This window comes from Cinclus cinclus, chromosome 5, assembly GCF_963662255.1.
Source record: "Cinclus cinclus chromosome 5, bCinCin1.1, whole genome shotgun sequence".
NCBI classification, from domain to species: Eukaryota; Metazoa; Chordata; class Aves; order Passeriformes; family Cinclidae; genus Cinclus; species Cinclus cinclus.
Genome location: NC_085050.1, coordinates 22,191,903 through 22,215,796, shown reverse-complemented (window position 1 = coordinate 22,215,796; position 23,894 = coordinate 22,191,903). Strand labels below are relative to the sequence as shown.

General features: G+C 37.6%; 1 protein-coding gene across 6 annotated transcripts in view; it reads right to left on the bottom strand.

Annotated features, from left to right (window-relative positions):
* Nucleotides 1-23,894, bottom strand: part of TBC1D1 (TBC1 domain family member 1) — a 93,182-nt gene that overhangs the window by 19,948 nt on the left and 49,340 nt on the right. For 2 of the 6 annotated variants that reach the window (XM_062493446.1, XM_062493450.1), the window contains exons 9-16: nt 21,155-21,283; nt 18,988-19,074; nt 17,588-17,877; nt 16,514-16,530; nt 15,759-15,906; nt 13,258-13,377; nt 11,941-12,080; nt 1,795-1,980 (exon numbers count right to left, since the gene is read on the bottom strand). In XM_062493446.1, the coding sequence (XP_062349430.1) occupies nt 1,795-1,980; nt 11,941-12,080; nt 13,258-13,377; nt 15,759-15,906; nt 16,514-16,530; nt 17,588-17,877; nt 18,988-19,074; nt 21,155-21,283 (1,117 nt within the window). The remainder of the gene's footprint in view (nt 1-1,794; nt 1,981-11,940; nt 12,081-13,257; nt 13,378-15,758; nt 15,907-16,513; nt 16,531-17,587; nt 17,878-18,987; nt 19,075-21,154; nt 21,284-23,894) is intronic. The other 4 variants (XM_062493448.1, XM_062493449.1, XM_062493445.1 and 1 more) reach the window with 3 other exon arrangements.

Genomic DNA, 23,894 nt, shown 5'->3' with positions numbered 1-23,894 from the left:
GACTTTTCTGCTTCATTCAGTCTTCTTATGCTATATGCAAAAATATGATGTGAGGACTGAGGTGAGAATATGCCTTTATCAATAAGCTTATTTAGATACTGACACTACCCAATTCCCATTTTTACACTTAAGCACTACCAATAAAGATGCTGTGCTCCCTGCAGCGCAGTCACCTGGTGTTTTCAAGTATTGTCTCACCATCTGAGCTCTTCATGCAGCAGCTACCTAGAACAACTTCCTCACCCCACAAGGCATACAGATACAGCACAGCTGGGTCTTCAGTTCTGCCAACACCCACCTCATTCATTCACTAAGTCACTTCTTAGACATGCTCATATTAACATATGTGTTATGGTTTCACAGGTTTTTTTTTTTTGGGCAGACAAAACTGGAGCATCTAGTTAAACTTGCTAAAATCTGTATGGATATGAATGACCTGCACTTGCCAGAAATTTGACTGCAGGCTGCAGATACAGATAATTAGAATACAAAAGAATTTTTTAAAGAAACCAGGAGTATAAATGCACAAAACAGAGAAAATTTATTTCTAAATGCCACAAAAATGTTACAGAAGCTCATTTACAACAGCACTGTTCTAAGCTTGAAGAGACTGTATAAATCATTTCTTTAAGTACCTCTTCTCCAGATGGTCTCTGCCTCAGGCCAAGGACACTGCATATCTGGTATCCATTGCCATATTTCATTTTACTGGATTAGCTAGTACATTTCTGGGAACATGCTTGTCACCTGTTTCATGTGTCAGCTGTTCTTCAGACAGGGCTGAAATAGGAGAGCTGGCAGCAAACAGCCTACAGGTGGGCCAAGTGCTTTGGCAGACCACATCAATATCCAAGAGGTGTTTTTTTTGTCTTTCCAGCCACAGGTCTTAGCCTGAGTTTAAATAAGTATTTCATGTTTGCTGTACTGAACTTTTCATACAGCTGGGCCCTTTCTCTATAAACTTCTTGCAAGTCAAACCTTCCTCAAGTTTAGACAATAAAAAGAAATACTGCCATTTTCATGCAAGGTACCTCCCCCTTTTGAGGGTTCAGGTGCTCACTCCCTCCTTCAACATCTAAAATCACTCAGATAAAACTTTCTGTCCTCATCATTCATATCTTCAAAGGAGCAGCTCTCAAAGGCAATCACTTGTGATTCTGCATACAGCTGTTCTTTATGTGTAAAAATTGCCACCCAAATGGATTTATTGCAGTTAAATCATTAACAGAAAAACTGTGGTTAAGAACAATTGCAAATTACAGTTTCTCAAGTTCCTTCTCATCACCCTATGGACTGATGTAAGTCATTACCACTCTACAGAAACCTTGCCTGCACAGTGTGGGTACTACTGCAGGAACCCATAGTTTCAAGTCCACAACAACCTGTTTAAGAACCTCCTTTGAGCCTCAAGGATGACTAAACACAATGATGCAATGACCAATACTTAGACAAGGACCTGTGGATGTGAATGCAGGAAAGAATTCAGTTCATGATACTGATCACGCTGAATTCCTTGTGAGAGCTTCCAGACACCAGCCTAAAAAGTCCCAGCCATGGTAAAGAGACTGTCCCTTCAGATCAAGCAAACAAATAATAAGGTGAAGCATATAAAAAATTATAATCCATTGTCACTTACACTAATGAATGCTAAGGCAGATGTTGCTAATCTGATTTACCTGTGTGTTTGGAGAATTTTTCATTAAGGCTTGGTGCAGTCCACTACCAAGGCCACAGAGAGAAAAACCAAAAGGTGAATTTGTATTGCGGTAGGCTGTACTCAAGAACTTCACCAACCTTGTAACTTCTGGTTTTCCTTCTCCATTCTGAGGAGCAGTATCTGCTGGATAATGGCTTTCTTCCACAGTTCACGAAGCTCATGGGGTGTCCGTTTCCTTTCTTCTTTCACTGGCCCAAAGGGGCCATCTTCACACACTGGCTCCAATGGGGATCTGGGTGGTAGATCTCCCAGTTCACAGTAATCTTTAAAAAAAGGGAAGCTGTTGTTAACTACTTGGATTTCATGAACAGGTGAATGAAGGGACACAATTTGAAAGACTGCACATACATAGACACACACATCTACATATATATATATACACCAACTCATGTATCCATCTATATGGAGATAGATAGGTAGATAGATAATAGGTAGCAATACCAAGCAAGGTTTCCCAAATGATAGTTTCAAGCAGACTTAAAAGCTGCTTCAGAATAAGAATCATATAGGCTGAAGCCTAGAATAATTTTTTCTATAACCTGGTAAAAACATTGCACCACACACCAAGACCACATATTGCTAATTGCAACTTTACATGCAGAGAACTGAAAGGAAAAGGCAAGTTTGAGAAATTGCAAAAACACAACCTACAGCTGAAATGTGTCATGACTCAAATAGCAGATAAAATCAAATACAGCACCCACATAATTTGAAGAATGATCTCTAAAGCGTGTTTAACAAAGAAAACACACACACCCTTAGCTGCACAAACACACCACCACCTAAGGCCACACAATGGGATGATTACCAGTTCTTAAAGTAAATAGGTGGAGAGAGAGACAGGCACTTAAGACATGCTTATTTCTACTTTTCATTTTTAACTGTATTATAACCTTCTGCGCTTTTTCTTTTGGCTTCAGCTGGCCTACCACAAAATACATCATTTTGTCAAGCATGCAAGGCAATTCTAAGGCTGAAAACATTACAAAAGAAAGTGAATATTAAATAAGTCTCAGGCAAACTGAAAAATCATTTATTTTTAGGGAAAGGGTATAGAACATTATTTTAAATCAAGTAATCAATGTAAGAAGCACAAGCTGTTATACTTTGTTTTCTTAATACCTGCTGTAGTATCACTTAATTTTATTGTTTTACACAGCTTCTCTGGAGGCTCAGCAGTCTTTAACACAACCTGTATCTAGATGAAAAATTACTCAATTCACCAACTTTAAAATGAATGGTCAAAACAACCAGTCTCTTCCTACTAAATCTCTAACAGAAGGCCATTGCAATAGCACTTCTTCACCCAACCAGAATGCTATGAAATGGCTCCCTGAGCTATACATGCAGAACAGGGCTTTAAAGTCATTGAAACAAAATCCATTCACAGACTCGCCAGTCAAGAAGAAGTACATCTGTGTGTGCTATTTCGAACCACTTCTGCAGAAGGAGCATTCCTGAAGCAATTATTCTGATGGTAGCTCAGTGGTTCACTTCTTTATCATTACCTAGCATGGTGGTAAAGATTTTGAATTACACATCATCTGATCTCTTCAGAACTAACAAAATAGGAAGGTTTTCTCTCCTTTAAGTTCTGCCCAGACTGCCATTCTGACTCATGCAGTTCATATGCAGCTATTCTTTCCTTGTTTGTTTGAAGACACTCGCACAACTGAGCTCAGATGACTAAGAATGGAAATGTTCACAGCTGTTCACTTCTGCTTTTTCTAAGTCTTAGTATTGTCACTCTTCTCCTCTCAAAAAGTCAGAGAGAAATAGAGTTGCTCCAAATACCACCCATTTCTTTATACAACATTTATTTGCTTGCCACCAGAAAGTCTAGGGCTAAAATTAACATATTAAAAAGACTGTAACATTTTCAACTAGCAGAACAATTTAAACTTTTACAACCTTGCACTGGATATAGATGTGGATACCCACACTTCTGGTATCTACACCATTTCAAAGAACAGTGAACATCATGGGAATGAGAATTAGGCAAAGGTCAAATATTTGACACTTTAATTGCAATCACCATTTCTGCAAAGCAAATAGGAAAACTGACAGGTGCACTCAGAAATACAGCTGGTTATGAAAAGTATCAACACAATGAAGAGACTATTATATTCATTAAAAGAAACCGGGAAACATTAATCCTTTTTCTTTACAGGTAAATAGAAAGACTTCAATGGGCTAAGATCTGCAATTATGAAAGTGATGCAGGCAAATGTCAGCCCATAGAGAAAATACGCTCAATAATTTTCAACTTGTATTGACCATGAAAGGAAAATTATTTTTATTTGATGGCTGGTTTTGATGCAATTGTTGGTTTCAATGCACATGCACTACCATCAACAATGTTCTGTATATTTTTATGTAGAATTTCTAAATATACTGGCTTTGATCCCAATTTTCCTTAGTGTATATTAAGAAATATTTAAAGAGAAATTCTCTTAAGGATAATGCTGGTAGAATTCACTTAATTTGCTTGAATAAAATAAAAAAATAAAAATACAATCTTCAGTAGAAGTTGTTGATTTCCTCTAAAGCTGCATACAATAATGACACCATAAGAAAGGAATCGGCAGAAGTGGCCACCATACACCAACGCAAAAAAAGCAAAAGTGATCCAGATAGGAAACCCCTTATCTACTGTACACTGTCTGTGGTCTACTCACATCTTATGTTCACGTTCCATTCTCACAGCATTCAATATGGAATGCAGGCACATCTTGGGGAAAACAAGTCTTTTCTACACATCCTGCCAGTGGTTTATGTGTCCCTTTTAGAATCAGATGTGTATTCTGGTTTTATGTATGCATATAAGTACTAGTATGATAGAAAATAACAGACTATGTCCAGCAACAGTTTATGGTCACCTACTTGCTAAAAAAGCCCTAAACCCAAAAAAACCCAGGCTGGCAAAATACATCCAAGGAAATGGATTAAACACATCACACTCTTAAAGCAAGAATGAACACATTCAGTATCTAGAACCTTCCTGTCTTTAATGTACAAATCCCACTTTCTCAGGACAAATTTTAGGGACTGGTCTTCAAGTACCAAATTCACAAATTTATCAGAGGCATTACTCACTTGTTTTTCTCCAGTGATCAAACTGTGGCAACACCTGAACTGCTGCAAAACATTAATTACTGAAGACCATGGTCCTGCTTCCATTTAGGCTGAAAATTTCCCATCTATTGCTGACTAATTTGACAAAATCAGTGTTCATTAAAAGAAATAATGCTTAAGGCTATAAAAGAAAACCAAAAGGTTACAAAATTCTGTTATCTGAACAATTATGATTATCGACCCTACCTCTAACGCTTCTGCAAAGAATCCTAGGATTGATTTTGCCTTCCAAACTGCAGCTCCTTTTCAGTTTTCTCTTTTGTTTCTTATCACTTGTGGACATTTAACAGAAAGTCTAAAGTCTACTCTGATAAAGTGCAACACATTCAAAAGCTGCCTTCCTTCCTGTCTGCACGATGGCATGAGACAAGATTTACAGAATGCAAAATGAACCTGTTTAACTGCTCAGGGGGCCTATCAGAAGTCTGCAGAGTTGCATCAGCTGCTAAAGGAGGGAGGAAGGTGGAATGTGAATGTAGTCCCTCAAAGCAAAATAAAAAACTCAGACATTTCGTAAGTCAACACTAACCCATGTCCATGAACATACAAGGCGAAAGAGAGACATGCCACCCAGCTTCCAGACCCAGAACAGACAAGAGCAGAAATCCTGTGACAAGGAACTGAGTTATGCACCAGGGATCTGGAGGACAGCAGAGAAAGCAAAGAAAACAGTAGAGTGATCCAACTTCATGTAACTGGGAGCTCACATTCCACTGAACCAAACAGCCATGTGGAGCCTTCAGAACTTTATGAGATGCACTTAAACAGGATCTGAATGCTTCAGTACACACTGGAAGACTGCTTCCCTGTTCATCTGCCAACTTAGTCACCTTTTGTTGACTCCTATTATATGTTTAACCTGACCCTCTTTGCAAATATACTGCTTCCTCTGCTTCCATATATAATTCTACCCCCATACATGCCACTCCTGCAAGCCTGTGGGACTCCTATTCTGTAATTTGACAAGGCTTTGGCAAGCTGACTCAACAATTATTAGTAAATTTGATCAATGGTAATTTTATGGTAATTTTCCATTTGAGATTCATACTTGGACTACACTTCAGAGCTATTCTTCTGAACAACAGAATTTCATAAGTCTGTGGGCCAAACCCAAGAATTCCCTGAGAAACTGCTCTTCACTGGGAAAACTACAATCTTTCCTGGGCTTGTCAGAACTTCTTCAAGGTACTGAATTGCAGATGATGCTGCTCATGAACCAGATGGAAATGTTGCTCAAATATTCTAGTGCATCCATATGTACCTCAAAAGCACTCCTCTTATGGTTCCACCACTTATAATACCCAACAAAGGACAAGGCCAGTAGGAACAATGGACTGAGACGGAATTTGTATAGCTCATCTATTCATTCATACTTAGCTGTTGGCTTCACATGGTAGTGCTTCAACCCTAAGGTGCAGAGTATCCCTACACTGCAAAAGGATCAACAAACGCATTGCAAAAAAACTCTTATGTGGACAGATGACACAAAAAACAAAGTATAAAAGATGAAGAAGGAAGTACCATGATATATTACTGCTATATTTACCACACTAAACAAAGTCTGTACGTAGAAAGATGCTGAAAGACCTCAGTAGCAATTAAAACAGACAGTACCTGATCAGGAATGATATGAACAGGGATATTTCATTTGTAAATCACTAAGAAAAAATTAGTATATCAAATATTTTCCTAACCAATCCACCTTAGTATTAAACAAGGTTTAAGTGACAAACCAACCTAAAAACCTAAATATAAAAAAACATTCTCTCAGAAGTACTTAGTCTAACCAACCTGATTTTCCATTCAGGTAGTACAACACCTTCTTTCACACATGGTACAGAAACAAAGAGGAATGCAAACTTCTATAACCAATATAATATTCCTGTTACTTTACACAGCTGCCTGGAATACTTAACTTCGTAACCAGACATGGTAAAATGACCAGGAGCCTTCTGTAATCACAAAGCTTCAGATACAGAATCAGCAATAAGTTCTTCTAATTCGACATACATCTAAAAGCAATAGCTGAATGAGGAATTCTTGAAAAATTGTGTATTTCAACACTCTTGATTAAAATCAGCTCTGAATAGATGCTTTGGACTTTGCTTTTCTTTTAAAGCTAAAACTTCCTAAAAAGTACTCACTACCTCCAAATTAATCTTATGTGCTAATATTATCAGTCCCTGAGAAAGGAATGCCCTGATATTTCGATGGTCACAGAGGCTATCAAATGTTAATCATGTACTTACTGCTTGTAGCCAAACTTATGTGTGGCAAAGCAAGATTGAGCACATATTTGCTTTGAAATGAGCAGAACTGAGTAATCAATTACAACCAAATGACTTTAATTAATAATAACTGTTAAAACAGGATCGACAAACACATTACAAATCATTTACACCCCAAAAACACTCTAAGCAGAGAATGCTAAAGCAATAGTTTATAGTATTTGCAATACTACTACAAAATGATTTTTAAAAACATTTGCTTAAATAATCAAGAGATATAGCCCACACCTATAAACAGACAGGTAGGTGTTAACTACAGCAGGTTTCAAGAATAGTAGTTCTTCAAATTCTTCTTCAGCACTTAGGATTTAACAGTTTTTGGGTTTGCCACATGTACCTGACAGAGGCTGAAACCAAAATTATTTTAATTAATGAATCATTTTCCTGTACAGAGATATTTGTGCTTTCTAAACCATTTTTTTCCTGCAACTCAAGCTCTAAAATAAAATGTAGTTGCTTTTTAATCTGAATTTATTTATTGAGTACTGCTAAGTGATACAAGCATCTCATTGCTCTCAATTTCAACTTCTTTCACTGTTCAACAGGTAACTTCATCACATATTGCCCACATTAAAACAAATCACTCATTCTCCAAACTAAAACTGACACAGCTGTCACAAAAATCTTGTTGTCTACTTCCAACACACCTCCCTCAGCAAGAAAGGTCCAACAAGCACCACTACTTTCCCAGCACTTCCTTCAAAAACTATTCACATCCCCCTTAAATCCAGCAATTGACTTGACTGTTCTGGGAGTTTCTGACATTCTGCAAAACACTTCTCCTACTATGACCAATTCTGAACAGTAAAAATGTGAAAACTGTAGTGAAAATTGTCCACTGCACAGAGATTTGTAGATGCTGAATAAATGTAAGTGATTATCTTGCTGTACTGCAGTGCAAGGTGAAGTTCCATTATCAGTCTACACTGGTTTAAGGATGTCCTGCTCCTGAACAGAGTAAGGGCACCCACCCTCACCTTCCAGACGCCTGTCCCTGCCTGCTCTATTGCTTGTGTAATACTGTGAGTGGGGCTAGAAAACTGACACAACTGAAAATCAGGGCTTTTGAGTGTGTCCGTACTTCATCTGTTAGAATTATCACTGAGTTGTTGCTCTCTTCATCTTTTTACCAGTGAACAGAGAACTAAAGAGTCCCAGACCACTTGCATAGCCAAAAAAATGTGGCTCTTGAGTGATGTTACAGAAGTAGGAACATCTGCCTACAGGTAGGGTGGGGAGGTTTAAAGGTAAAAATCAAATAACTGAGGAAACACATTTATCACTTAGAATTTTTAAGACAGTGAGTATGAGAGACAGAGCTTTAGAAAAAATAGTAAAAACCTTCTTTCAAAATAAACGTAGCATTTAAACAGATCAAAGCGTGATCCATTTTGTAAGGAGACTCTGTTTCCCTTTTTCCATCTCTCCACTTTGCAGGATTCAACACTCATTACACTCCCACAAATAAACAGAAAAAAACAAAACTCTGAGAATGAGACACTGAGTCTGAATGTGCCAGTGAGAGAAACGCTGCCCCCTGGTGCTCCACAGCACTCGCAGCATCACAAGCAGTTCAGGGGAAGCAGCGAACAGCAGGAGTTGAGGCTGGAGAATTAGAACTGCAGCTCCATTTGCTAATTCAATACTCCATCCTTCAGCTACCAGCTGTAAAGTATTAGAATTCTCTACAAATCATTTCACTCATGTAGAAAATCCTTTCTAGGTCTTCAAACTGGAGATCAGCCTCATCTTCAGGCTCACTAGGGATCACCTGGCTGTCCTGTCAGGCAGCAAATTGCACATCAGTTCTCTGATGTGCTTAACTGTAAAGTTATGTACAGAAGCAGGAAAAAATACTGGGGGAAGGGGAAAGTGGCAGCACTAACAAGCAGGAAGTGGCTGGAAAAAGGCGTGTACATGGGGCTTTGCTCCCAGAACAACCAAAAGGAATGGTTTCTTTACAAGGCTTTGGGCTGCCTCAGAGTGCTTGCCATGACTACATTAGTCCAATCATCAAGCAAGACAGGAATCTCAACCGGCAAGAAAAAATGGCTATCCAGCATACACGTATAGTGAATCCTTCCTTTTAAATAATGGCATGGTACCCGCAAAACAAACTGCCCTCTGCCTGGTAATTCATGAAGCAACCCCCAGAGCACAGCCAGCAACCATTTTGCTCCACCTGAGCTACAGAAAATGAAGTTTTAGCTCAAACTATTTACGAGCACTTCCTAGAGAATTAAAGGATTCAGAAGTGCAAGACAGTGGGACTCAGTGCTGTTTAAGCCATTCAAGATTCAAGTGGAAACACAGGATATCAGACTTTCATCAAGTAAGATCAAAATTTCAGCAAAAGCTATGTACCAGTTGTCTGGGGGTTCTTTCTTTTTTTTTTTTTTTTTTACTTTTAGTAAATGCACCTTCATATCCTGTTGTGTTAATCACACACAGAGCAGCAATGAACACAATGCATCTTGAGATTCAGGCTCACCACCTGCCTCTACAAATGTAACCACGAATGCCAGAGCCCAGGTATTTCTGTGAGTATAAAGCTTAAAGCTGTCTCTAGTTCTCGTGACAGCTTATACATTCTTATGTGCAATTTACTCATTACAACCCAGAGAAATTACAGCCAGAGCAATTTCATTTTGTTGATGTTGACAATGCCTGCCCACAAGTGGTCAAAGCAATGCAGAGATCAGGCACTCTGGTGGATTTTACCTTGAACACAAAGTTTAGTAAAGCAGCGTGGGCTAAACTTGAAAAATACCTATCATCTCTGAGTAACAGAGATCTGGGTCCTTTGGCTAACTGATTTACTAGCTTTTAAACACACCCCTTTCCCAGCTTTTTTTCTTTACTTCTCTCCTGCAGATCACCCTGTAGTAGGGTGTTGACCATGGCACCTGAAGGGGGAAACTTCAGTGGATATTTCTAGATGTTTACAGATGCAATGGAGTCTGCATCTACAAAAGAAACCCATAAATTACAGCTGTTCCCTTATTTCCCTCACTTCATGCTTGCTTTTGCAGAACATGACAAAGCATGTTATCTTTGAAACCTTCTTTGCCCTCTGTCCAATTTGGCTGAAATTGATCTTTTGGTGATACATCAGCTGCTTGTACAAATTAAAGGAAAACAGTCTAAAAAAAGTGAGAAAGACTTAAAAAGAGATAGAATATGAAAGAAAAACAAGATGATGAATGACAGGTAATTACATTTACTTTGGAACTGGAAGGGTTTCTTAGTTAACTGTGGAGGCGAGTCCAGTGTAAGACCAGCTGTACAGCAGCTCTCTTTAAGGCTACAGAGACTGGATAACAAGTGAGTATCCTTCACTGCCAGAAATGTTTCAGGAGATGCATAAAAATCCAAATAGAAAAACCCAGTATTTGCTTTAAATAATTTTAAAAACCCACTGACTCTGAGTTTTCTACTTTTCATAAACTGAATATGCACAGTGAAACAAAAAAGAAAATGAATGAAAAAAGGCCAAACACTTTAAATTGCTGCTCCTATTAATAGCACATCCTGTTTTCCATTTTGGCTGCACTTGTTTCCCAAACTATTCTGCTTATCCAGCTGTAGGTTGTTAAGATTGTATCTCACAGCTATTATGTCTCAGAGGAAATGCTTGGGTAGGCAATTTAGGTGGATTTTATTTTCCTATTTAATATGGGAAAGTTTTGTAGCTTTCAAAAACAAGACTATTTCCAGTCACAAAGAGATGCATCAAATCTGTAAAAATAGAAGTTTCATATAAAAGTCCTTCACATGCATTTAAGTACAACAGAGCATTTCACATGTATGTTCACACAACATGCTCCTGGGATCACTTCACTTTAAGTACACTAAATTTGAGAGGCATCTGTGCCCATATGCAGCTTACCTCAGACAAATTACGTTGCAAGCAGTGCATTAATGATAGAAACACTTCTGTTATGTGCCTACTCCAGTTAATCAGGGTCTCACTTTAAGATGCAAGAAAAACATCTCCGCGACATTAGGATGGTTACTTTTTACCACATTTATTATGAGGTACTGTTCCTTTTTGTTTCCTTACACTTTTTCTCATTTCTCATACAATGGCCTTAGAGAAGTTATAGCTTACAAAGCTCATGCTGTGAAATTCAAACTTTAGTGAGCCAAAGGATTTTCTCAGGCATTCTTGGCCCCAGCATGTCCTGTACCAGCTGGCTTACATAAAGTGAATGCACAAAATTATGCACATGCATGCTTATGCACATGCATGCTTATGAACAGTGGTTTTCTTCTAGTCTCTGGTTCTTCAGCTCTACAGAATTTCTCAAAGCAATTATGGGAACAGTGGATAATTATAACTCAAGTGGCAAATGTCACAGACTGGAGCAGCATACACGAGGACAAAGTATGCACTACAGAACTCAACTGAGATCATAAAAGAAATGTAATTCCTGGTGGTACACCTGGATTTTTCTAGTCTGTAGTTCTATATTCCAACACGGAAAGATGAAACAGAAGCATTCTCTTTTTTTTCAGCACAATACTTGGTGATGCATTTTTTCCCCAGAATTCATTAAAACAGTACACATAATTTCTTCTTTGGCTAGTTAACATGAGACAATAGGAACAATTTACATATGAAGCTGAAAAGTAACAACAGCTAATCAGCTAAGTATTACCTAAAAGTAGGTGGTAAACTGCAGTGACAGTACAAACAAAACACCAGGCAAATATAACCCCTTTGTAGACACAATGATTCACACTTCACACGCCACATACAGGAATAAGCTCACAGAAGCAAACAAACCCAGACTTTACCATCGTATCTGCTGGGAGAATCACACGCTTTCTGAGGGGTAGCCACTCGAAGGAATATCTGCTGCCTCCAGGAATGCCTTCGAGTCCTTACGGGGCTGTCTGCATCAAGAGCCTGCTGGCCATGCTTGGAGTCGTAGTCGCTAGAACGGCAGAGCACAGAAGTTTGTGAGTAGGTCGCCTGGGTCTGCCAGAAATTGTGACACAGCCTGCAGTGAACACATGGCCAATGCCTTGGGAGCACAGCGTGCAGTGCACATGCTGGGGCAAGCTCTCAGTGCTAGGAAGGTGAAACTTGCTTTGTGGCAGAGGCTTACACATGGCTGCAAACAGCACTGAGGTTCACAAACTGAGGCTGGCAGCTTTGTACAGTCTACTCTTTCCAGTTTTAATTAATTTTCAGGTTTATTTGCAGCAGTATATTAATCAGAACATATTAAACATACATATACAATAATGCAGCCTTACCATTACACTATTTACATGGCATCCACCGAACTTAGCAATTATTTATTGGAGATATAAAGACTTGCTGATGCCTTTTATCAGTACTCATCAAGGAGCTTTATAAACACCAACTAAACTTCCAACCTTCAGTGCACTGGGTATGCAATATATTCCCTCCCAACACAGACTGGGAGAAAAGTTTTAACCTTTCTGTTAGCAAGTCTGTCTCTGAAATATGCAACACGCTTGGAAACAGAATCCAAGAACCTTGGATATTACTCCTTTGATGTCATCCACACATGCCATACAGAGGTTTTTATTCAGAATATAAAATGAAATAGTGAGGAACAACACTGTTTTCCTATTAAAAATCCCACTAATAACTTTAATCTGTTAGAACTGTAAACTATTCATTTTTTAAATACTCTAAACTTTATTCCAGCCATTGGTTAAATGGTTACAAAAGTCTTTGTAGAATCTGAAAGGGATAAATGAAATCCAGATAGCTCTGGCAGCAACAGGGAAGAGCATTTTACAGGTCATCCTCTCCTTCCAATTTGAGGACATTGACATTGCTTAGGAAGAATCATATATTCTCTTAACTGAAAACTCTCCTATGTCAGGATTAATCGCAGAAGTACATAAATGGAAGTTGTATGACCACTGCAACATCAGAAATGGCTAAGATCTGCATTCCTAAGGGGAGAGTAGTCTGGGATAGCTTCATCTTTTTGACAGCAATTACATGCAGAATATACACAGGTGAACCATAGCACAAATCAGGTTTTGCAAGTGCAAGAAGCATTTAAAATATTTCAGACAAAAATCTTTGAAAATACAGTTTTACCTCCAGGCTTTAAGAGAGAACCCTACCTTGTTGTGCTCCTAAAGTCAGAGGTGTTATTTTCATCTACAGGAGCCAGAAATTTTAAGAAATTTGGCACAGAAGAGGAAGAATGAAGCTTTTTCCTTAAGGCAGTACGGTAGGAGATGCTGAGAGCGCAGTTGGGAAAAGTATAGTTTAGAACAAAGAAGTATAAATCCACAGAATAAAAATAATACACATTCCTAAGTTTCAAAGAAAAGGCAGCTAAGTCCTGAAGGTCTGAATATCAAGGAAACCAAAGTCAAAACTAAAACTGCTAACAAAGTCCTACTTTGAGATACATAGTTGTTTGGGCAAACTAAAGTGTTCCAATGTATATAAATGTAGTTCCAGTAAAATTATTATTCTTTGCTATATACCAAGATTTTTAGTGCATGTTTCAAATAAATTCCTTTAATCTAATAAGAACCAATGCCAACTTGATCACACTTTTTAAAATATCAGTTGCAATGACCAACTAAATTTGGGGGAAAAGATTAGGAAAAGTTGACACTGATAATCATTGTGCTGGCAAATGAAAAATAAGACTTTGGCTAAAATTACTTTGTAAAGCATTAACAGAGTTTATTCAGACAAACTTGGAACTTTTAAGTTAAAAGCTAAGCCTTCTGACTGATCATTCAGGACTGTGGCTCTATTTATGCAACAGACAGGAGCGCTAATCAAATTTCAATAATTTCAATCAAATAAACAGTCTTCTTGCCAACATAATTATTTTAAAAGAAATTATTTTAATTTAAAATAATTATCTGTCTTTTAAAATAACAAGTCTGAAAGATACTCAGGAAAAGGTTAATAGAATGAAGTAATAACAAGTCAGATAATGAAAAGTTTTTGCATGGAATGAAAATACAGAAAACTGCTTGGCTGATGATACTAGAGACGTTTTCTCAGACACAAAATCACATGAGTAGGAGAATTTATTCCTGAAAAAGTAAGGTTAAGAAAGGATTGTTTCTGATAAACCATAATGTTCTTTTTGGACAGCATTTAGCAATGTTTGCTGAAGATGAAAGTATGTGGGGGGGAGGGCTGGGGGCAGAATACTCTGGGATAATCATTAGCATTAAGTGAAGCAGGTTCTTCAGTAGCTGATGTTGAGAGAAACAACATAAGGCTGTAGCATCGTGTGCCCTGGAAACAAGGTTCACTTACAATTACACTGTAAATCCATTACTATTACATGGTAATTCCACTTACAGAATTGGGAAGTTTGACTGTATTGATTTAAACTCATTAACCCACTGACATCCCTATCAATTTCCATTTTCAGCCTTGTTATTTAAATGTTCAATATGGCATATCCTTAAGAGACAGGGAAAGGAAAGGTGAAGTTGCAACTGTGTGCACAGAATCATTACCAAATCAACTGGAAAAAATTTGCTTTGAGAATTTAACCTTCAGGATTCAAGTAAGTCTTATTAAACTGAAGAACGAACAGGATTCTGGAGACTTATTTCCTGCCCTGAGCTATGTCGTAGGACTGTTCTGAGGTAAAGCTGAATTGAGAGATGCTAGCTAGTACTCAGCAAGTACAACTGATGAAACTGGTGAAAACAGTGTCCTCAGTTGAGTATTTTCTCAGGTTTATAAAAATCAGCAGCTTGGAAACAGGAAACTTTCACATGAAAGAAGAAAAATAATAAATAAACAGCAGAAGCAATAAAAATTGCTTGCCAATGGCCAGTGACTGTTGACAGTCCTTTGAGGAAATTTGGTCTCATTAGCCTTTTGAGTTAAAATAAGCAGTTTTAGCTCAAGGGGTTAAGAAAGAGTTTCACAGTTTATGATCTTTAGGGAGCCACTTAGTTTCAGGTTCTCAGGGAAACAAAGTGTTAATGTCCTTTTCTTCAATGCTCTCTATATTTTAATTCTAAGAAAGTAGGCATGGAAGAGTATAATTTGATACTTCTGCAAGTAACCAAGTCAAATGAAGGGTTGATGGACTGGGATTTTTGTTTGTTCTTGGGTTTTTGTTTTATGAGGAGTGGGGATGGTGGTGGGATTGTATGTGGTGGGGTATTTTCCTATCAGCTCTCCATATTTCTGCTGCTTCTTGCCCCATGTATTTAATGTGGTCAACCTGCCTTAGTGTCAGGCACAAAAGAACAGCAGTATGTTTCTGTGTTACCATGAACAAAGAACCAATGGTTCAGGAAGGACAAAGTGAGCTCTCAGGTTATTGGCAACTTATCCCTCACAAAATTTAAGAAGTGCTGCTGTCTGCTGCATAACAACGAATTGCTTTGGAATAACTGCTTCTAGAGAAAGAGACAGCGTCTAAAAGAATTTGATTGATTAAAACAATAAATTATCTAAGTATCAGCTCTACAGTCAGTAGTGGGGCAGTTAAAGAGCTCCCTCTCCCATAAAAATCAATCATCTCTGGTCTATACTAACCTATTTTAATTATTTATGCTACAGAGTTTCATATTTATGACACAGGAAAACAAGCCCTGCCCCAAACTATTTGCAGGTACTAGCTCACCTTTTTTGTGCAAAATGCCCACTTGGTTCTCCACTTGAATTATGCCTTAGATATTTTAAAAAGTTGGGTGAAGAGGCCGAGGGATTAAGACGAGCTAGAGTAGGAGAACGTGCAAGTTGACCACAAGAGCTTTTAGATTTGCCGACAGATTCATTCACCCCATATAGTGCGGATTCCAACCAGTGATGGAGTTGAGGTAGCACAGAGAACAAAACAGAAAGAAAGGAAAGGAGGGGAAAAAAAAATGAAATCCCTTCTCTAATCTTTGAAAGGAAGCTGGCATATGTAAATGAGACATTTCCTATGTTTTTCACAGTTAATGCAGTAAACTGTAAGAACACTGACTTTTCTTTAACCCAAACAGCAAAGTCCCAAATTCATGTTTACAGGCTTCAGCAAGGAATTTCAAAATATGACTAATTATAACTCAACAAAAAACACCACTAACACCCCCATTTATTTTACCTTATATGTGCTTCCCCTTGATTTCTATGATAGTCAGGCATATGATCAAGAGTTCCAATGAATGAGAAGGGAAATGCTATAGGAAGAACTAAATTTAGCTCTACCTTGAAAACCATTTTTGAATGAGGTAAGCTGTTGAAGAATACTCATAAAACAGGACTTGTTAAAAGTCTATAACTCACATGATTTCTGAGAATTTTAAAGTATACTCGTAAGTTTTCAATTTCCTCTGTTTCTGTACATTTGCTATGAAATGGAAGCAATAGGGATTTCTTTTGCGTTTGAGTTGTGAGAGGGAGCAAGCACACTCAGGCCTTACTAAAAATTACATGACCAAACCCAAACATAAATAACCAAGAAAACAAAAAATATACTTAATTTCTAGCTGCATTCCTATAGTAAGGTAATACCTGATTGAACAAGCAGCTACAAGTTCCAGGGCAGCTCGCAGCTCTCGTGAAGACAACAGACTACCAAAAAGTCCTAAACTGCACTACAAAAAACATTCTGTAGTACTTTAGAAATAAAAAGGTTTAAAAAAGGGACAAAAAGCGAACCCAGGTCATGTTTCCTTTCAAGTATTATAATTCTCCTTTTTTTTCACTGTCATCATCCATTTCAGGCATGTTCATTTACTGCCTTGCCTCCTGCAGGAAAAATACGGGCTGGAACACAGAGATTTCCTATTAATTTATGTAAAAGTGCAGTTTGGGCAGTAAAACAGAAGCCTATGGGGAGAAATGTTTCAACAGTATTTGGAAAAAACAGATAGAAGGATGGGAGATACTGCCATTAAGTTAAGAGGGGATTAGAGATGCAGAGGCAGGCGTTTGAAGGAGGACAGCTTGAAGAATTTTCATATTAAAGCAAGTAGTAGCTTGTTTTTGCAAGTAAAATCTAGATAGGCTCACTGAAAAGCTAGACAGGAATCCCACCTCTACCAATAACTAGGCACTTTAAGACACTTTTGGGTGATATTCCAAAGCTACATATGAAATCACCAACTAGTAAGGTTTTCAGGATCACAGAGGCTACTGGATTTTTCTCTGTAAATAAAAAACAAGAAGTAGCATTTGTTTATACCTCTCACAGATCAAAACAACAAAAATGATTGCTTGGACAAATACAAACGAATCACAGTTTGTGACACATACTGTGGAACTACACACCTCATGTATTCTCTCCCCTGTGAGGCACACAGGACTAGAAGTGTTTTTAAAAAGAATACCTACAAACCTCCAAGGAGTGACACACTGCTGCAACACATCCCTTTATCCATTCAGAGGACATACCTGGTATGCAATTATCATCCCCAAATATGCCCTCAACAAACAAAATCATAGCCTGCTTTTAGTAAGGCTTACTTTCTTTTGTGAGGAGTCTCTGTGCTCACTGAGTGATACCTCATAAGTTTTCTCTGGGGAATAGATGGTGATGTTTCGACAGGTCCCAGAGATTCCTGGCTCTCCGTTGGTAAATGACTCAGTGTGTTTGCTCGCCTCCGAAAGCTCTGCTGGGGCAATGCAATAGACTGCTCTAGAGAGGAATCCTCTGTATCACTGCAGAGATCATCCACTGATCTACTGGTCTGGACAGCATTTTCTGCAGGGAACACAGGAAGTCTGTCTTTCTCCTTTTCACACAATGGTGGCTCCTAACAGTGTGAGAAATAATGTTATTAATAGATGGGCTTAGAATCCATCTTTGAGATTGCAGTACCATGTCATTATTCACATCCCACAGCAATCTGCTTCACATTTTTAGCAAGTTAGGTCAAAGAAAGATGTTCAGTGTCTAATATCCTTGTTATTCGTCACTTAGGCCAACAAAGCAGAGTCTTTATTTTGCAGAGAAAATTCTGAGTAATTTTGAGAGTAATTGCACGTGATAGTATGTTGAATACAACTTGGAAGAAATAAGGTCAGAACAAAAGGGTGAGGTTTGGCTAACAGTTAAAAGTATTGTGGTAGAATAGTTAAGTAGTTAAAAGTATTGTGGTACAGCAGAATGCTCTATCTTTAGCAACCTATCTAACCATATAATATTCCTCTTGTCTACCTGCAGATTCACACGAAGAAGTTAAATGTATGAGTAGATGCCTATTTCAATCCCAAGCCATGCATTTTCTTTATTCCTCATCTAGTATGTTTCCTGCAGAATCAGCGATTCTTTCAAAAACATAAGCAGAAAGAGCAGATCTTTGTTTACATGAAGTCAGGAGTCTGCAGGTGAGCAGGCATTGCAGCAGAATCAATAGCTGTATATCTAAGCCCTGCAAAGCGCTACGCTGCCTCCAGGGAAGAAGACTGGCTTCTTCCATGCTGTTTGTTTGTATTGTTTTACACAGACTAAAAGCTTTCTGACCACACAAACAGGGAAACTACTTCTTGTTTTAGTTTTATGTTTCTTATGAATACAGTCCTGCATTCATGGTATGAACTTTCAGGGCTAAAACCAGTCAGATAAGGATCGGAAGCATGGTCATTATGGCACTTGTTTTGCTGCACACTGTTGTAAAATTCAGATTATGTTATATAATATTTTATTTCACATATACTCACACATACAAAATATATGTTATATACAGTACAAGGCATTTCTAATTTAATAGCACTTCTCTGCTTTAGAACACAGGGAACAGAATGAAAAGCTTGAAAACAACTTGAAGCATTTCACATCTGACTATATTTCATACTTGCTTAGTTGTTTCAGGGAATATTTTTGAAGTGTGTAAATGTGCACAATTATTCCAGGCTTTACTTACTTTTTTTGTGTTGCTTAAGGTACCAGACACAGAGATGTCCAAATCCACAGAACCAGATCTGTCCAGTGGACCTCTGGCTTTACTGCCCTGTAGAAATAAAGCACATCAGCAGTTAAGATTCTGATATGTAGGGCACACCAAAGAGATTTAGGTAGCACAGCTGGGAGCTGTAAGTTTCACAGACAGTACCAAATTTAATTTCCTGAAATGACTAAAAATACTCTTTCTCCCTGTGAGGAAACAGAAGCTTCATTGAGAATAGTCTCTGTCGCCTTGAAGGATCCTGTAGAATTTAGGAACTCTCATTATGTGTTTTCCACGATACGTACATAATCACGTACTTCACATGTAGTAGAACTACTGCTAAAGTACCTTCTGTATTAGGTACTTAGAAAGATACAGAGAAATGAAAAGGATGTCTTTTACTAAGGACTAAACCCCTATAAATTTAATATACAGGAAAACAATTTCTGCTATTACCATTTCAGTGCCTACAAATCAGAAAACAAATATTTCTGTAGAATCTGAGAACACTATTTTCTATCATTTGTTTGAGTAATGTTTTTATGCGACCAAGAAAAATATCTGATGAATTCTGATGTGCTAACACAATTATGGAACTTGTATATCTTCCTAATCTTAAACCATATAATTTTTAAAAGTTCTGAACTTAAAGCTCATGTTCTCTTTGAAGTTTTATTCCAGCTCAAATATAAAATGTTGTCATCATTCACAACAGTGACTACCTCTCTTTGAAGTTCAGCCAAAACTTCTGGCTTCAGATCGCATCAAAATCAAGAGTTTCCATCAAAACAGCATTGGCAGTGAAAATGCAACCAATGTACAGCTATGCTTATATGAAGGCAGCTTATACCAGTCAGGACAAACTGAAAGAAGATTAGAACAGTACTACAGCTAATGTAACAACACTAACATTATGTTTCATATCCCGATAACAGCTGCAGCAGGATTTTATGGGGGTGAATTCCAGAAATGCTGTCTGGGAAGTTACGAGAGGAGATACGAAACTAAAACTCATCTCCATATGTACAATCATAACAGGAAAACCATGCTTTTGTTATCCTTTGTCTTAACAGAATGGGCTAGATAGAATGTGTGAAACAAGCTTTGAAAACCTAGTTTTGTCATTACAACTTGCTTATCTGTGAACTAACAAACTGTACTAGATACTGCTTTAAGGTAACTTTTTGCTGACTACAAATGAGAACACCCTATTTCTGTTCCTAAATATTTGTTGTTTGGCATTCTGTCACAATTACTTTGTTTTATGGGAGAAGGTCTAATTTTTTAAATCACTTGTCAAGCAGATTTCCGAGCCTCCTACTATTTTCCTCGGACTTTTCTCATGAGGTGCAAAATGAAGTATATTTGAATGAGAAGACACTCAATTGATTTAAATTGTTATTAAACCTGACATCTAATTTAATTTCAAACTGTTGCTGTTTACTTTCAGCAGCTAATTTCAGTGATCTGTTCATGATAAAAATTTTCACAGAATCACAGAATTAACTAGGTTGGAAAAGAATCACTATCACACAGAAACTCAAGTTTTTTCCACTAAATCAGTCTGTTTGATTGAGAATTTACTGTCCACAGAGAATTTTACCAGATATAATATTGCATAGATGCCTTCATGTTCTTAGTGCCATTCTTGACATTTCTCATCTTCAAATAATCTACAGGATTTAAAAATTCAGGGATCACACTGTTCATCAGTTCTGTGTCACTAATAAACACATCTCATTAGAAATGCTCAGTCAGCTCCTTAATAGCTTCCTTCTACATAAAGAGAAGTGAACCATTACAATTACTGTTTTAATTTTCTAAATCCAAAAGAGAAACAAACCAATTCCTGCTTTTTCCTCATGTTAACTTCATATTAATTTTCTGAAATGCCTATATACACACTTTCTTACGTAGGAATTAGTTCACTTCATCCAGGATTTGGTATTCTCTCTACCAAAGCCCTGCTTTTTTTGTCTTCTAAAATGTATAGTCAAATATTTTTGTTACTGTGTCTCTAATAACCTTTGGGCCACAGCCTGGAGTGATAACAAATAATAATAATAATAAAATGATAACTCTTCTATCAAATAAACAAAGCAATGACATTATGTTCAAAGACAATAAACATGAAGATACTTACACGTGATAAAATACTTTCAAATGATTCTGTAAGAGACCTTTTTGCTTTGTTCTTTAACACATCTAATCTGAATCTTGGAGCACTGCTGGACACTTCATTGACAGCATTCTCAGCAGTAGGTTGTGAAGCCTGCAAATGTTTAAAAACAGAAAAGCAAAACACTCAACAGCATGGAGTTTGATGACTTCTATAACCTGAATAAATAGTTTTTCCTGGTGTCCTCAGGTTGTCATGCCTTTTTCTCTAGTGATACTTGTACTGAAGTTTAACAAACTATCCTAAAATAAGGACAGGAAATCTCTTACAGGAAACGTGTTGAGTGAATAAGCATGCTTCAGAAGAATTGCCATTTTAATACGGATTTACAGCTCTGCTGACAAATTTTCATTTACGCCAATGTAGAACTGTACGAATTCTAAATATTTAAGCGTAACAGATTAGAGATTTCTCATGGATTTTCTTTTCTTCAACCATTAAATGAATCAAAATCTCATCATTAACAGAAACTCTCAACTTTCTCCATTATAGTAAAATGGGTCTTTCTAAGGGCCAGGAAGATGTATAACAATCTAACTTTTCTATATATTTTACAGGAAGAAATATTTCCACCTTAAAACTAACAGTCAATTGAGAATTTTGCTTCTTAAATAAATACTTCAGTTCATTTTCAGTGCTGGTGAATACCAATGTAGCAAACACAGAAATTATACTATGATGCAAATATTACTATCCAGACGCAACATCTGCAGTAGAAACCAGAGCTCAGTTTTCAATGCTGTTTTGGGAGATTTATCTTGTAGATGACAGGCACCATAGCCCTCCCTACTTGTCCCTAAATTCAGAGATCAGAATGTTTGATCTGTGCAATTACTAGCACCGGGCAGCTGAATGACATATTATAACCATCACCAAATTGTCATGCCTAGATGTAATTTTAAAACATCCTATTTCCAGTATGACAACTTCACAGGGTCCTGTATTTTCTTTTTACCTTCTGCCCTGGTTATGCCAGGACAAGGTTCATTTTTTGCAGTAGCTGGGAGGGGGCATGGCCAGGACCTGAAAGATATTTTATACCATCTGTCATTGCTGGAGGTAGGGGAAAAAAGGTCTCCCTTCAGAGAGAAGGGGCTCCTTCCAGTCAAATAAATGTGTCAGCAGGGAGCCTTCCAGTACTGTCTAACACTGGGGCGTGGATTTTGTGTGAATAATTTTTCTTGTACCCTCTGTGACTAGTATTCTTGCTATTACTGGTCATTTTCTTACCTAATTGCTGTTTCCAGTAAATTGTTCTTATCTCATGCTGTGATCTTTGCCTATTGTGCCTACAATTGTCCTCTCCATCCCACTGCAGTAGGTGCCTGGCTTGGAGAGTCTTGGTGGGGGCACTGAATGGAGAGTACCATTCCTAAACCACATCACCTTCTCTCACCTTATTCTCCAAGGGTAAATCAGATGTTGCTTGCTATTACATTCTTATGAAAGGACACTTATTTTGAAGTGTTTCTGTTAAACAAGATCCATGTACTAATATCATATTTCATCTTCTTTCTCCCTGATATAAATATATTTTTTGAAAAACGGTAATGAAAAGTACAAAAGTGAATATGCAGAACAGAAGGGCACAGGGACATCAGGGTGTCATGGGTTAATGATTACTGAGACAAATAACAGAGTACGTGTTCAAAGGTATCTGCTACTACAAGGCCTGGAGATAAATTATCAGAGTAAATATAAAATATTATGCTGAGACAAATGATAGACTGAGGGGAAGTCAGTTCTCTTCTTAGAACACTGGCATCGTTGCAAGTGTCAGATTAACCAATCTGGTTTCAGAAACTGAGCAAACAGATTGCGGTATTATAAATTTTCAAATCATTGAAGACATAGTAAGATCTTATCTCATTTTGTATATCCCGATTTCCAAGCTGTGAGTGACAACTATCTGACCATCAGCTAGCATTACACCAAATAAAAATATTTCATGTACAATAACAGAGGACCTCAGGCAATATTTCTTCCCATTGTTCCACATCTGAAATGCTTTTTTCTTAAAAGCATATTCTGGTGAGATGCTCATGACAATAAATCAGAGAGTGAAATATGCAATTTTCTTTCTGCTTACTCAGGAAGGTCAATAATTAGCTAGTAAGCCTTAAAAGGAGAAGATATTAACAAAGTGAAAATACAGTAAAGGAAGATCTGCTGCTACTTTCCTAATTTCTTCACAGTCTAATTGCTCTCCATATATTCATTTGCTAGTTCATATCACAAACGGCTGAGAGCAATCATCACAGTGGAATTACCAACCAACAGAGGGACAGTCAAGACTTTTAAGAGGGTCTAAATAAGTTTCCAGAGAACAGATGGAATCTTTTTTTAAATACTAACTTCCTTGAGCTGTCTCAAGGTAGCTACTCACAAAGCAAGGCATTCAAAATCACTAACTCCTTTGGAAATACCTGAAGTGTGCTGTATAAATAGCCAGTTAAGCAGCACTGATGGAACCTCATAGAGAATAAAAGGTAGCTCATCTCTTTGGACATGGATGAGAGTCCTGCTGCCATTTCTGCAGCAATCCTCCTCATCTGAAGGCCACTTCAAATGGTTGTTTGCACACAAGAAATAACATTCAGTCTTGGGTAAATGTAATGGGGTTAATCAATGATCAAATCCAATGTGTGTCATTACACTGACTCAACACTGGCAGCAAGATGGCAAATGCTGCAGATCAGCTGAG